General features: G+C 40.7%; 2 protein-coding genes across 2 annotated transcripts; both read right to left on the reverse strand.

Annotated features, from left to right (window-relative positions):
* Window positions 1–170: 170 nt before the first annotated feature.
* LOC147319104 (synaptobrevin-like) lies at window positions 171–5,159 on the reverse strand. Its single transcript, XM_086311440.1, has 5 exons — window positions 4,410–5,159; window positions 3,268–3,415; window positions 2,908–3,066; window positions 2,447–2,498; window positions 171–2,077 (listed from the first exon to the last, which is right to left on the reverse strand). Coding segments are annotated over exons 1-5 (378 nt in total). The 5' UTR covers window positions 4,412–5,159; the 3' UTR covers window positions 171–2,060.
* Window positions 5,160–6,721: 1,562 nt separating this feature from the next.
* mrpl51 (mitochondrial ribosomal protein L51) lies at window positions 6,722–11,927 on the reverse strand. The gene is made up of 4 exons (XM_086311443.1): window positions 11,750–11,927; window positions 11,459–11,561; window positions 7,476–7,583; window positions 6,722–7,107 (listed from the first exon to the last, which is right to left on the reverse strand). The coding sequence occupies exons 2-4, from the start codon at window positions 11,547–11,549 to the stop codon at window positions 6,911–6,913; spliced, it is 396 nt and encodes a 131-aa protein (XP_086167569.1). The 5' UTR covers window positions 11,550–11,561; window positions 11,750–11,927; the 3' UTR covers window positions 6,722–6,910.
* Window positions 11,928–14,841: the final 2,914 nt, after the last annotated feature.

Consider the following 14,841-nt stretch of genomic DNA (forward strand, 5'->3'; position numbering starts at 1 on the left):
ATCAAAAGTAAAACGATAAAGGCTTAGAATATTACAATTAATGTCAAATATATAAAGAAATTAAATTATGAAAATTTTGATTTTGTTGAGGAAAAAACTTTTCATTATAGTCTTTTAGTTTTTTAGATGCTATAACACGACCAAAGGATATAATCAAAGTCAGTATGTAGTCACTTCATGATTTCTTTATTGGCATCAGCAAAAAGTGGTAAACATGCATTTGTTCTCCTAAATCCAGTTGCATCTCTTCCAGTAGTTCCAAGTAAATCACAAAACATCTTCTCATGAACCATGTTAACTATCTAATAATATTACTGCACAGTATCATTAGATAATTTTGGCTAACCGCTACAATTATGCATAAATGCCCTTTGCGTTTTATCAACCCTGAATATCAGTCCAAAGTAAGGAAAATAAACTTCATATCCTACAGCCCCTCAAAAAACTTGAAAGAATTTATAAACCTGTTTTCAGGAGCGTAAACTGACAGATGTGTACTATAGTTCTACTCATACAACACGAATAATACTAAGTTTTCATTTTTCACTACAGTAGCAGTTTGTTTGCAGTCTCTGGATATTATTTTACTGTCCAACACAAGTGATCTTAACAAAATGTTGGCAAACTCTTGAGCATTGTTGCATTGCATAAGCAGTAATTATCAGATCAGAAAGACATTGTACATAGGTCCTTTAAACCACTAAGAAAAAAAATGTACAGTCGGCAGTAAGGTTCAGAAATGGCAGATACACAGGTTACACAAAAAGGCAAAACTACGGACACCGTTTGCCATGCAGGTTAGAAACAAAAGCTTCACACTGGCCGTTATCATACTGTCGATGACAGATGGGTGCTTTTATGTGAGTCAGCAGTGACGGTGGGACGACCAGGTGGCTCAGGGTTTCTAAAATCATATCCTCTTTCCTCTTTTCCTGCTTTCTGGACAACTTAAACAACAATTAAACACTTTGACAGCACAACTCTCAAAATAACTATATGTCTCTACCTGTTTGAAATGTGGCGCTACACATTCATCTGTCTATGGCTGGGACTCTCTGCAAATCAGAATTAAGAGGCCTTCCTCTGGACTGAAGCAGTTAGTTCATGTATTCGTTGGATTGTCTGTAAGTGCCTGCTCGTGTGACTTAATTGCTGTGCATATTATTACTAAAATGCCACCTCTATGCCTGTGGTATAAACATTCTGCTTTTTCAGTCCGGATTTAAATTTTTACCTATTTATGCAGTAGAAATGTGTTGCAGTACTCCTACTACCTTTCCCTGAATCACTTCCTCCTTTCCTAAACTCTCACACAGTCTCTTTCCCTATTTTGCATTTCTCTTTTCTTGTTATCACTGGAGGTTGCAGAAAAAAAAGACTTAAGTGAGTGAAAGTTAGACAGGAAAGGGAAAAAAATACCAATCAAAGCCTACCAGGTAAAAGTGGAAGAAAGCTTTTAGCTACAATGCTTTGGATCACAGATACACACAAGCACAAACAACAGAAACTAGCATAATCTTAATCTAACATGACCTTGTGTTAGTAAGTAGCAACTGTGGAAGTAGCAGACAGAAGATGTGTGTTAGTTATGCATGTCAGTATCAATTTACAAATGTTGAACTCTCAAAAAAACGTCATATGAATAAGCTTTGGCGTACTCGGTGTAGAAAGACTCTTCTGTACACCCCCCACCAGCGTGCTTAGCCCCACGTGTTCTCCCTCTACCTTCTTTCCTTTTCTTCCTTCCTTCCTCTTTTGACTCTGCCTGCTGTGTCCTTCAATAATACATGAGGTGCAGAGGCAGCGGAGAGTGAGCAAGAGTTCAAGTCAAAACAGTGGAAGAAAGCAGCAAGGAAAGGGAGGGAAAGAGGACGAAGAGAGCAGAGACATCTATAAACACTAATGTAATGTTTAAGTGCAAGATGGTTTGATGGAAGACTGTGTGAAGAGAGGAAGGAGAGGACTGACAAAATTGAGGAGCAGCGCTTGGGTTTCTTTTTTTGCCTCTCCCCTCTCATATTATCCTCAAGTCCATATTCATCTGTACTGATGAGCTGAGCTCAGTGGAAGAAGTATACTGTGAATTAAAGAGAGAGGGAAAGAAGTAATTAGTTTAATGGGTCTGGCAACACGTCATTAAAACTAAACGGGCAGAGGACACACTGACCTCTCCTTATGCAGGAATGTGGGGTTGTTAAAGACGAAATAATATTATGCTAGTGTTGTCTTATATGTATAATATTGATGGGGTTTTTTTTACATTAATAAAAAACCCCATCAGTATCAGTTCTAACACTGATGTATTAGTGATTTCTAAATTTCTCACGTGTGCAAGTGGAAATAGCCATGCTGAGTGGGAAGTCGACGCATGATGATTATCTACATTTTGAAAGTAATCAGTTAATTGTGGAAATTTTTGCATCGGTGTCAGAATGAAACTACTTACAGAATATGATTCCAACCACAATAACTCCAATGATACCCATCATGATCATCATCTGAAAAAAAGAGATGAAAATTTTAGACTTCATCCTTTTACAGAAGAATACACGAAGCTGTGTTTTTAGGGTTTCGCTATGTTCAAACAGAATAGAAACCAATCTGAACCACAAAACAAAACAATTATGACACTTAAAAGGCTCTTTGTGTTTGTTGTGGCTTAGTTATACAATCCCCTCAGTGTTTAGAGTGAAAACTCCACAATAGCAGATGCCTTTCTCCCATTTCCCCTGAGGTATCACTTCAGTGCTCTACAGCAGCTCATTAACAAATTCCTATGTTGTCCTCTATTCTCTCTGCATGCCAGAACACATACTAATAGGAATTTGTTCATTCTAAGTCAGATGATACCATAGGTTTCTCTCTGTTTTACCAATCTGTGTAAAGGAGCCACAGTAATGCGCCCACCTTGCAGTTCTTCCACCAGTACTTGTTTTTTAGCTTGGCTGCGCAGCTTTCAAACTGGGAGGCTCCAGCTTGGAGAGCGTCCGCTCTGTCATCCAGCTCTGAAAGCTTCTGGTCCCTTTCCAAAACCTTGTCCACATTCACCCGCATGATATCCACCACCTAGACCAATCCAGCAAGGATGAGAGAGCATTTTTTTTTTTGGGGGGGGGGGGGGGGGGGGGGGGTAGTAAAGGAGGAAAATAGATGGGAATGTCGTTTTCGTAAGTGGTAATTCTTCTGCAGTTTGTTGCTCATACATATTTTACATCAGTGACTTTCTACACAGAATGCATTCTGACCCAGAAGCTCAGAACAGCTCACCTCTTCCACTTGGGCCTGAGTCTGTTGTAGCCTGCGGTTGCTGCTGGTATTGGGAGGGCCAGGAGGTGCGCCAGCTGGGGCTCCATCTGCGCCAGGGGCACCTGGAGCTCCAGGAGCTCCAGCTGGTGGGGCAGCATCTGGGGCAGACCTGACCAAGCACAACAATGAGAGTTTTGTGAGAGAAAGAATTGGATGAAGTCAGAACATTTCACATTCAACAATGGATAGGTTTTTATAAAAATCTGAAAAGAAACTTGAAATATGCTGAGAAGGAAAAATGCCCTGTCTAAAGGCTTGAAAGAGTCAAGAGTGTAATTTGCAGGAAGGGAACCTGCAAATCGCAAACGTAGGCAGAGATGTGTCAGTGAGAAAGGGGCGCATAAGAGAGAGTGGGGGAGAGGTTTTTAAAAAAGCTATGTAGGCCACAGGATGGCGGTGGATGAGTAAAGAGAGAGAACGTTTTGGGGAGGAAGAAAAAGAGAAGGCAGATGTTGCTCATGATGGATTACAGAGAGATGGTTGGAAGTGAAAAGAAAAGGTGAGGCAGAACTGAGGAAACGGTTAATCCAGCAGGAGGGGAGAGGAAGGACAATTAAACCTGAGCAAAAAACCTCTGCAGAGGCAGCTGCCAGTTTAATATATGATAAACTAACTCCTGCAGGATGAAAATTTACAATATTTTTAAGAGAAATTCTGCATTAAGGAAGCTACTGATAACCCAGTTTCCTTTAAAAATTCACGTTTTACAGCATTAAACAGATGATGACCCCCAAGTCCCACAAAAACCTTGTAACTCATCCAGCACCACAAAACACGCTGCTTTCTATTAAATCTGACACAAAAACATCCAAAACAACTCATTCAGCCCCGTCTCGGGCTTTGTATGAGACAGAAGTCAACCTCTGAATACATAATTCAGCGAAGCAGTGATGGAATATTTTTCGCTTGCGTCAGCAAAAACCCTTCAAGCTGAAAGTAAATCATCTCACTTCGGACCGCCAGTGGAAGAAAATAAAGAAATGAACACGTTTCAATGTGGGTTCTTCCGCCACCACATATTAGATATCTGCTTTTGTTGTTTTTTTTTTTCTTTTCTTTTCATTTTTTTAAGAGCGCAATGGAAAAGCCGCATTAATACTCACATCTTCTATGCAGCTGTTTGAACTGACTCACGGGCAGCGGAGGAGGGGTGACTGGCTGTGAGGCAGGAGGGTCTGAAGTACAAAGCGAGAGAGAAAAAACCCCCAAAAAGACAGAAGAGACGAAAAAGCGGAGGCACGTGTGCAAAGGAAAGTCCAGATGCTTAATTAGTAAACAGACTGAAGTGGCGCACTGACAGTAAACTGAGGCGGAGGCTCTTGGCGCAGTGGAGCCGATCTTCTAGCGATGCTTTTATACTGCAAGCCGTCACCAAAAGTACTGCAATACTGAGACACGTATACAGGTCGGGTGATAATTCACTGTGTGACCAGATTAGTGGGCAGGGAATGAAAAAGGAGCGATGCCAGCTCAGGAAGGAAGTACTTCCAAATTATAATCCATGCAAAAGAAATCCACGGATGTTTGTATTCTTGCAGAGCTGCATCCGGCTCCTCCAAGTGATGCTCCCCTCCTAGATCCTGAGACGCAGCACTGATTGGCTGGTTGTTGAGTTGCCTCTTCTGAAAGCTACTGACAGAATACCTGCGATTGAAATAAAATAATAATAATAACAACAATAAAGGGGGAAAGTGAAGTCACAGGAAATCGGTTGTCTCTGATTGCCTCCTTCACTCTCTCTCTCACTGCGCGCTGTATGCGAGGTACGCGAGTTTTGTCCGTGCAAAGTGGCTCTGTGGGCAACTGCAATAATGCGTCTCTGCTCCTGCCTTCACCACTTGGACTCGTAACGACAGTGCGGCACCCCCTCCCTCCCTCTCTCTCCCCTCACACTTTGCAGTACTGCAGCTCTGTGTCGGATAGGGCGGCGGGACGACACTGCGGTACCGTGAATGCCTACAGAGTGTTGACTCGACTGTTTCCTCCCTGGCCTGGGATTCTCCCAGCTCCCTCCTCTTTCTGATCCTGTATCCCATTTCCCTTTGCAACGGCTTTCGTTTGAAAACTAATGGAGTCCTACATCTGAGCCTACCTCTACTATGCTTATATTTTGAATCTAATCTTATGCATATTAAAGTGAGCGGAGTTAGAAAAAGCCTCGCGGGAAATAAAAAAGGTCAGTAGAGCAATGAAGTGAAACATACTAGAATGTGACGCTCTTCAGATGTTAAAAAGAAAATTACAGTTAAGCAGTATGTCCAAAAGGTCTTGTTTAGGATGTCACATTTAGTCTCATTGAGACTAAATGTGACCTTTTCAAGGTTCCTTACAATAACTTGCATTTGTCTAAGCTGCAAGAACAGCTTTGAAGAGTTTATTCAAAATTTGATGACGTATATGGAGAAAAATTAAGAAGTAATCTGTTTTGCAAATACATTTGCTTTTTGTCCCATGACACTATGGAGACAGATGTTTTTTTGCACACTGGGGAAGTGCTTTCCCTGTTTTAACACAAGTGCCCACATGAGGAACTTCACCTGCACTGAGCCTCCACCTCCACCCTATCAAACACCCTGGGAGTGAACTGGAGTGTGGGAAAAAGCCTTCTTATGGTTGAACACCAATGAGCGAGCTCAGCAGTGCTCTGGAGTAGGAGAAAATTGCTGCATGCAGAGTCCACTGTCTCACTGAAACTCTTCTCAGACAATGGAGTCCCATTAGCCTTGAAATGGTAGATCATGTGCATTATGTTTAGGCATTTCCATTGTTTCAGACATAACATTAAAACCATCTGCCTAATATTTTGATCCTAAAAAACGAACAAACAAAAAAACACCAACCCCACAGAAACTCTGAGGCTGTCCTGTGGCTTCTGTGAAACCTGTATTGGATTAGCTTGGGGGAGTTTGGGGAGCAAGTTTGCAGAGCACACTAACACTTCTATTGTGGAGGACCTTGGCTAAAAGCTTGGTTTGTAACAATGTAATACCTTCGGTGGCACATGCCAAAGTAACATCATAGTACAATCAGGACCCAAACTTACCCATCAGCTTACTGCGATAACGAGATGATCAACAGGCGAGGCAAATGTATTCACACAGCACAAAGACTAGTCATTCAAGGTCCTTTACAAGGTGAAACTATTACTCGCTTCACTTGATAAAAGTTAAAGCTCTGAAAGTTTCTCAGACCTCAAACTAACTCAAGAAACCCTCCAAATGATTTTTGTATTAAACGTCTGAATTTATCAGTTACTTCAACAGGTCATTTCATCCTAAGCTTTTTCTGACTTTTGCACTAGAGCCTATTTTCACGAAGTAATCCCATGATATCATTTTTAATTACAGACTGACTAGTTCAGCTTTATCTGAATGTTCGTTGGGTCTCGAGGAATAAAAAGCCACAAATTCCAGTCCATTTAAAATTTATTTTCAGGTTTTAGTAGCATTTATTTTGAATCAGTTACTGATAAGAAATGAATAATGCACATTCAGTCTGAAACACACAATAACCTAGAAAAATGGAAACAGAGCACAGTGACAGCATGAAATCACACCAACAGACTGACACAGTCCTTCTTGGCTGCTCTGCACTTTGTTCAGCATTAGCGATGTTTGCCAGTGCGGTTGAAGCGTCTATAGAGGAAGCGTATCCTCTTTTCCAAGTTGTGCCTGTCCTGAGTCATCATTCTGTCTCCCACCATCTTCTTTTTTCTAATTGCCCGCTGCAGTTCATTACCTTTGAAAGCTTTCAGCCAGCAGGGGGCAACAATTAGGTCTTTAGGATGAGCTTTAAAGTCCCCTGTAGAAAGAGCACGAAGAGAGAGAGACAGTTTATGTGAAAGAAAAAAAAGTGTGCTGTGGGAGAGGCAAAACTGGTCAAATGAACAGCAAAGCAAGGCACCATATCAGATTAAATGTCGGATCATCATAGATTTGTTCACCTACGCTCATACCCAGCTTATCTTATCACACCATCTCCTGCCAATTTACTGTGCGGATGTTGAGAATACTGTAAGACTGTATGCACACACGCACACGCGCACACGCACACGCACACAGCCCTTAAGACAAGTTAAGTTACTCATTATGACTTAGAAACAGCAAACTAACCATCCAACAGTTGTACAGTACATCCTCTTAATTTTCTTGGATGCTGAGGATACTCACCCAAGATTCCTATGTTATCATAAACTCCATACATGCTCCTCTTCTCAGTCCATCTGTCCACCTTTTTCGGCTGAGGGATGGCGTGCATCCTGATCTGACAGCATGTACCTGAAAACAGCACACAGTAGCACAAAGTGCTTGTTCACATTTGGGGAAAATAGTCTATTTTGTTCTCTAAACAATTTGCAGATTACTCGATGTGCTCATTCACATTAAATGATTCAAATCAAAGGTATCAAATACAAAAGCTAATGTACACTTTATGCACCATGTTGTTCACAGACTCAATGAATCAGCATATATATGGCTCCATACATACAGTACAAATAAACACATAACATTTCTTCTACTCCCAGACAATTAAATTATTTGAAAATATTTAACATCCAGGTTACTAGAAAATTATAAGAATAACTTTACCAGGTAGCCATATTGGAACAGATGTTTACTAATGACTCAATAGATACCAGAGAAGCTTTTTAAACACACTCATGGGAAAAGTGTGATTCGTGCACCGCAGGTCCGGGGTGGTTTGAGTTTGTTCTGTTTCTTGTTGAGGAAAATATAACTGTTGTTCTTGACAGCAGAGGTCGCTCACGACTTCAATTTCTATGTGAACCTAATTTTTTGTCTTGTTTATTTGGTAACGTGTAATTGCTTAGAGCTTTAAAAAGGTCGTGTTCATATCGTGCTGGTCTGACTTGTGGACGACATTTAAATGATTCGAACATGCGTGACTTTATTTGAACAAATAAAATGAGGCAGTGCAAAGAGTAAGCAGGTCGTCTTTTTGGAGTCCACATAAATGTTTCTACACAAAATATCAGATGCGACAAATGCTCATATAAAAACATGTTGGAATGTGGAATGTTCAGTGAAGCAGGCAGATAAAGATGAGCTAGTAAAAGGAATATCTGCTCTAAGTTATCTTAATTATATCCTACAAGTGTCCAACTGTTCCCGGTGAACATTTCATCATGATATTGAATGGAATATGCTAACACACCATGTGTTTGTCGGGCAGTGTAGGCCCATTTCTACTGAGCTGAGAGCGACTAAAAAGTGAGAATGGAGGGAATGATTCATGAATATCCATCACAGCACGCATCAGCATCATAGCTTCAATGTCCTCTTTCTCACAACTGATGATGATGTTGATGATCATGAGAGGTAGTGTCGTTAACTAGAGGTTGTAAACACAACTAACTGGCAGTGACGGAGTGATGACAGGGTGGCTTGGGGTTGCAGTTTTGCCGCCTCAGCTTCAAAGAAACAACTCAGGCTTCTGTAAATGACACTGATGATATTTCTGAACAACAAACACTCGGTGTGGAGAAAATGTTTTTTTATATATAGATATAGATAGATATGCAGTTTTGGACTATTGGACAATTTCTGGTCTTTTTTTATTTTATGCTAACTGTGCATACTTTTTACCTTACAGTGGCACATATTACACTAACAGTGTAAAGAGTGACATAAAATCCACAGTCTGTGCACTACTCTCAAAAACAGTGCTTAAATGAGGCCAGCCTACATTAAAACTACCCTGCATTTGGAGAAAAATATATAAAGAAAAATCTGTCAAACTTATAACTCTTAAAATGCCTTAAAATAAAAATAAATACAATAAAAGTTCAATTCATGTCACCATAATTTAACCCAAACAACAGAAATGCCTCCCCTTTTTAACCCCTACTCTCATTTTTTTGGGTGAAATTACAGTGAAATTCCCACTCAAATCAAATTTAGAGAGGTTATGCACTGACTGGACAAAAATCCCCTTTTTCTGATTTATCAAGCTATCTTAACTCTTTCCCCCACACCTGTATGTGTTTTGAATCCCATATATACACACATAAAATAAAAGATTAAGTTTAACAACCATTAAAATGTGTTCCAGGTTTTTCTAATGAATAGCCCTAGTAATACCACATAGGAAGAGATTAACCCCACTAACTTCTGATGGACATCTAGTCATTTTGTTCAGGAAGCCCTATATACAGTGGGGCAAAAAAGTATTTAGTCAGCCACCGATTGTGCAAGTTCCCCCACCTAAAATGATGACAGAGGTCAGTAATTTGCACCAGAGGTACACTTCAACTGTGAGAGACAGAATGTGAAAAAAAAAAAAATCCATGAATCCACATGGTAGGATTTGTAAAGAATTTATTTGTAAATCAGGGTGGAAAATAAGTATTTGGTCAATAACAAAAATACAACTCAATACTTTGTAACATAACCTTTGTTGGCAATAACAGAGGTCAAACGTTTACTATAGGTCTTTACCAGGTTTGCACACACAGTAGCTGGTATTTTGGCCCATTCCTCCATGCAGATCTTCTCGAGAGCAGTGATGTTTTGGGGCTGTCGCCGAGCAACACGGACTTTCAACTCCCGCCACAGATTTTCTATGGGGTTGAGGTCTGGAGACTGGCTAGGCCACTCCAGGACTTTCAAATGCTTCTTACGGAGCCACTCCTTTGTTGCCCGGGCGGTGTGTTTTGGATCATTGTCATGTTGGAAGACCCAGCCTCGTTTCATCTTCAAAGTTCTCACTGATGGAAGGAGGTTTTGGCTCAAAATCTCACGATACATGGCCCCATTCATTCTGTCCTTAACACGGATCAGTCGTCCTGTCCCCTTGGCAGAAAAACAGCCCCATAGCATGATGTTTCCACCCCCATGCTTCACAGTAGGTATGGTGTTCTTGGGATGCAACTCAGTATTCTTCTTCCTCCAAACACGACGAGTTGAGTTTATACCAAAAAGTTCTACTTTGGTTTCATCTGACCACATGACATTCTCCCAATCCTCTGCTGTATCATCCATGTGCTCTCTGGCAAACTTCAGACGGGCCTGGACATGCACTGGCTTCAGCAGCGGAACACGTCTGGCACTGCGGGATTTGATTCCCTGCCGTTGTAGTGTGTTACTGATGGTGACCTTTGTTACTTTGGTCCCAGCTCTCTGCAGGTCATTCACCAGGTCCCCCCGTGTGGTTCTGGGATCTTTGCTCACCGTTCTCATGATCATTTTGACCCCACGGGATGAGATCTTGCGTGGAGCCCCAGATCGAGGGAGATTATCAGTGGTCTTGTATGTCTTCCATTTTCTGAGGATTGCTCCCACAGTTGATTTTTCACACCAAGCTGCTTGCCTATTGTAGATTCACTCTTCCCAGTCTGGTGCAGGTCTACAATACTTTTCCTGGTGTCCTTCGAAAGCTCTTTGGTCTTGGCCATGGCAGAGTTTGGAGTCTGACTGTTTGAGGCTGTGGACAGGTGTCTTTTATACAGATGATGAGTTCAAACAGGTGCCATTCATACAGGTAACAAGTGGGGGACAGAAAAGCTTCTTACAGAAGACGTTACAGGTCTGTGAGAGCCAGAGATTTTCCTTGTTTGAGGTGACCAAATACTTATTTTCCACCCTAATTTACGAATAAATTCTTTACAAATCCTACCATGTGGATTCATGGATTTTTTTTTTTCACATTCTGTCTCTCACAGTTGAAGTGTACCTCTGGTGCAAATTACTGACCTCTGTCCTCATTTTAAGTGGGGGAACTTGCACAATCGGTGGCTGACTAAATACTTTTTTGCCCCACTGTATGACAGAAACCGCTCGGGTCAGAAAAGAGAAACAGGGCTAATAGGGGTCCAAGGAGGAAAGAGTTAAAATCCCTATACAACTTTGAAAGCTTGATTTCATGAGATCCCATCCCTAAGATAGTTTGAGTCTAACTTGTTTTTTGTTACTGAAATCAAGAAAATTCATGCAGGCACACGCAGAATGTCACATTCACACCGACATTCGTACAAACATGTTTTAATCTGCGCCAAGTGCATTGTCTTATTTCCAAGGATACTTTGGCCGAAGCAATCAGGGGTCAAACCAGAAATCTTCCGAGTAATAGACGACTTGCTTTACTTCCTGAGTTCAGGTTACCAGTTGCTACTGGAACCAGTGAGACAACTCACCTGTAGAAATGGTCCTGACGGTGTGCAGCAGCGTCCCAGCAGACTGACAGTAGGACGCCCCAGCTCTCAGCAGACCTCCCAGCAGAGACATGTCCACAGTTTTCTGCCAGAAGTTGTTAACAGATCATTTAGATGAAACTTGAAGTCAACGCTCATAAAATTCAGAGTATTTTTTAAAGTTTACTGTTCCTTCTTTAAACACGGCATCAGTTTCTTTAACCATCTTTACGGTGACCCTTAGCTTTAGCTTCAGCTAGCACATTACATTGAAGTCAGTGTTTCGACCATTACCTGTTTCCACGCGTGTTCAGAATCTTATGCCACTCGACTCCTTTGTTTATATCGCAGCTAAGGATCACTTACGAACATGCAACGCTTTAGACTGTTTGTTATTGACGCTTCGACATGCTCTGTGTGGCGGCTTCCATCTTTACTCTGTGTCCCATAATTCAACGCGGCAGTACCGTGTTGTCTGTAGAGAAGCGCAAAGGAAGAGTTTTATTATTGTCTTTGCAACTTTTTACTACGAATTCTACCCAGTAGGGGGAGATAGGCCTGTCGATACCCGAGTAAATAGGTAAGTTAAGTTTATTTAAAGCGCTTTATACAGAAAACTGGGAATAATCACAATAAACATTAAAACTGTTAAAAGTGATAGAGAATTAAAAAAACAGTTATACAAATAATAACAAAAGAACATCAATAGAAGGCCTGGCTAAGCCTTGTTCTTAAAGGAGTCTACAGAGCATTACATGTTTTAATATATCTAAAAGTAATTTTCAATTAAAAGTTAAATGCCAGGTGAGGAGAAATCAGAAGTTGGAGAGAATGGCACTCACTAGGATTTAGTTTTTAGTTAAAACAGAATAAAACTGAATGCCTTTATTTGTGTTTCTACAGATAACGAGCGTCTTCCTGAGCCGTGCACAAGTGAGACACATTAAGCAGAAAAACTTCAAGCAACTTCTAAAAAAAGCCTTGCTTTAACAAAATTTTAAAATATATAAACGGGATAGAAATTAGAAAAATAGGACAGGTATAAGTTAAAATCCACACACACCATACACATTTATGAATTTATGAACACACACGCAAATATCACCTGTGAAGTCCTTGGCGATATTGCACAAGGATGCTGTGCGTGGCGGCAGTGTGCAGTTTAATGCAGGCCTTTATTGATCTCTAGCACCATCCAAGTGGCAACAGAAAGAAAAGGTGGTTGCCAGGATGAGAAGAGTCCTTGTTGTTGTTTGTGGCACGACTTGTAGCTGTGCTTCTAGCTGACTGACAGTGGTTTTCTTTTCTGATGTTTTGTTTCTGTCAACGGCCTTTTTGTCATCTCCAGTGAAGATGGTATTTCACACCAAAATGCCATAGTGGAGTAGAATAACACCAGCAGCTGTTTGGTCAGCTTGTTTCTCCTCACTGTGCTTAAGATACAGCTCTGCACGGTTTTCTTAAAGTCCTGTTTGTGCTGAGGAATTTAAAGTTGGAACATTTTCCACATTGCCTCCACCTTTGTTCAATGGAGCAGGATTCTCTTTCTGTCTGCTGAAGCTGATGATCATCTGTTTTGTTTTGGAGGTGTTAAACGCCAGGTTATTGATGGAACAACATCAGTCGCTTTGCAAATCATGCCTGTAAACAGCCTCATAACAATTACGTGCAACCCTGTGGTGTCATCTGCAAGCTGAGTGCAGTGGGTTGGTGTGAAATCGTGGGTGCACAAGGAGTAGAGAAGTGTGTTTAGCTTTCAGCCCCGAGGGGCTTCTGTGCTGGGAAACTGTTGCTGTTTTGTTATGAAACATCTGCATGTGAAGTCTATGTGCAACATAATTATATATGTGTCCTGATGTTCACATTCAGCCGCCCTCCTATAAGTTCGTACAACACTGGACTTTACGGTAAAAAGGGACTGAAAAGCAGAAAATAAGACAGGTGAATTCTTGCACTGAAAAACATCTGGGGGAAAAAAGAATACATTTTATTGCAAACCCCATAAGTGCTATTGCAAATCAGACAATCCATGCAGGCTGAGTAGCCCATTGCAAATTTCAATATCATTTAGTTTTTCTCATTTATGTAAATGAAAACAAAAAAAACCCCAATATAACACAACAAATGTCATCAGCAACACAATCTACAGTCTGGTTAAAAACTAACAAACATACTGCAGGAATTCTGCATTTGTGGTATTTGGTTGGTGTGCCTAAAAAACTGGCAAAAACCACAAATTGATTGATGAGATTTCGTGCTGAGCCTGCAGCTGCAAACATTCAGGCTGTTTTTGCCTATTTTGCCTTTTTCTCTCTCTCATTCACACACGCATACGCACTCAGATGACATCAGTGACAGATGCTGATACTTTCAGTCTTACTGTTGCAAAGAGCTGAATGGAATAATTTGTCTTTTTCAAAGAAATAAGACCAGCACAGTTGATCTTTGTCTGTATTTCATTATTGGTAATGCGGCAGACACTATGTGGAAATTTAGCCCAAACAAAACATCATCAAACATTAGATTCCATTCACATTTAGCATAACCACAGAGCAATACTGTGTGCAGAGAAGGCTTACTGCTTTACTGTAAACATGCAACCTTAATTTAACTTTGACTTCAATTTAGATTAAATGTGCAAAAAAACAAAACAAAACCCAAAAACAATTTTTAAAAAAGTGTCAAAAAGTGCAGCTTTGTTTGTGTATATATGTTGAGGTAATGCTTAAAAAACACGAATCAGATATTTTTCAGCAAGCCCGAAGTGTAATTTTGGAAAAATATTTTGCCACGCACTCGGTTTTTGCATCGCAGTACAGCGTTAAGTTCCCTTACACTGTTGCTCTGAATGCCGGCGCAAATAAAATGCTGACATAAGAAAATGTAAAGAATTTCTCAGCAGAGCCGCATGTTTTATCTGCACTCTGCTTCCTGCCAGTAAAACCCAGTGCAAAGATATTTCAGCATAAGCAAATACAGAATATGTGACCCTGCTATAATTCAGTCAGTTACTGAAATTAAACCGCAGAACTATCGACAATAACAGAAAACATTCATTCTCTACTAAAGGTTGTGAAATGCTGCTGTGAGTTTAGAAAATGGACAACGAGGAGAGATAATTGTTCTTGACACGGGAACAAACTACTCATCTGCCGTACTTGTACAGAAGGAGTCTGATTTGACTATTTTCCAAAGTAATCTCTATTAGCATATTCGTCTGCATCCCTTCAAGCTCAAAGAGCAGTAGTTTCCATGTGAGGGGTGTTTTCCTTCAGGGTAACATCATCACATATTCAGATACGGTGGAGATGAATAAACGACAGCTGAGGGAAAGACCACCTCACAGCACTGAGTAACACGCTGAGAGGTGCCCCCTGCTCTCTCAG

Source organism: Aulonocara sp. 'chitande type north' Nkhata Bay, linkage group LG11 (assembly GCF_057382095.1).
Source record: "Aulonocara sp. 'chitande type north' Nkhata Bay isolate Kocher_YH1m ecotype deep benthic linkage group LG11, A_spYH_male_GT1.1, whole genome shotgun sequence".
NCBI classification, from domain to species: domain Eukaryota; kingdom Metazoa; phylum Chordata; class Actinopteri; order Cichliformes; family Cichlidae; genus Aulonocara; species Aulonocara sp. 'chitande type north' Nkhata Bay.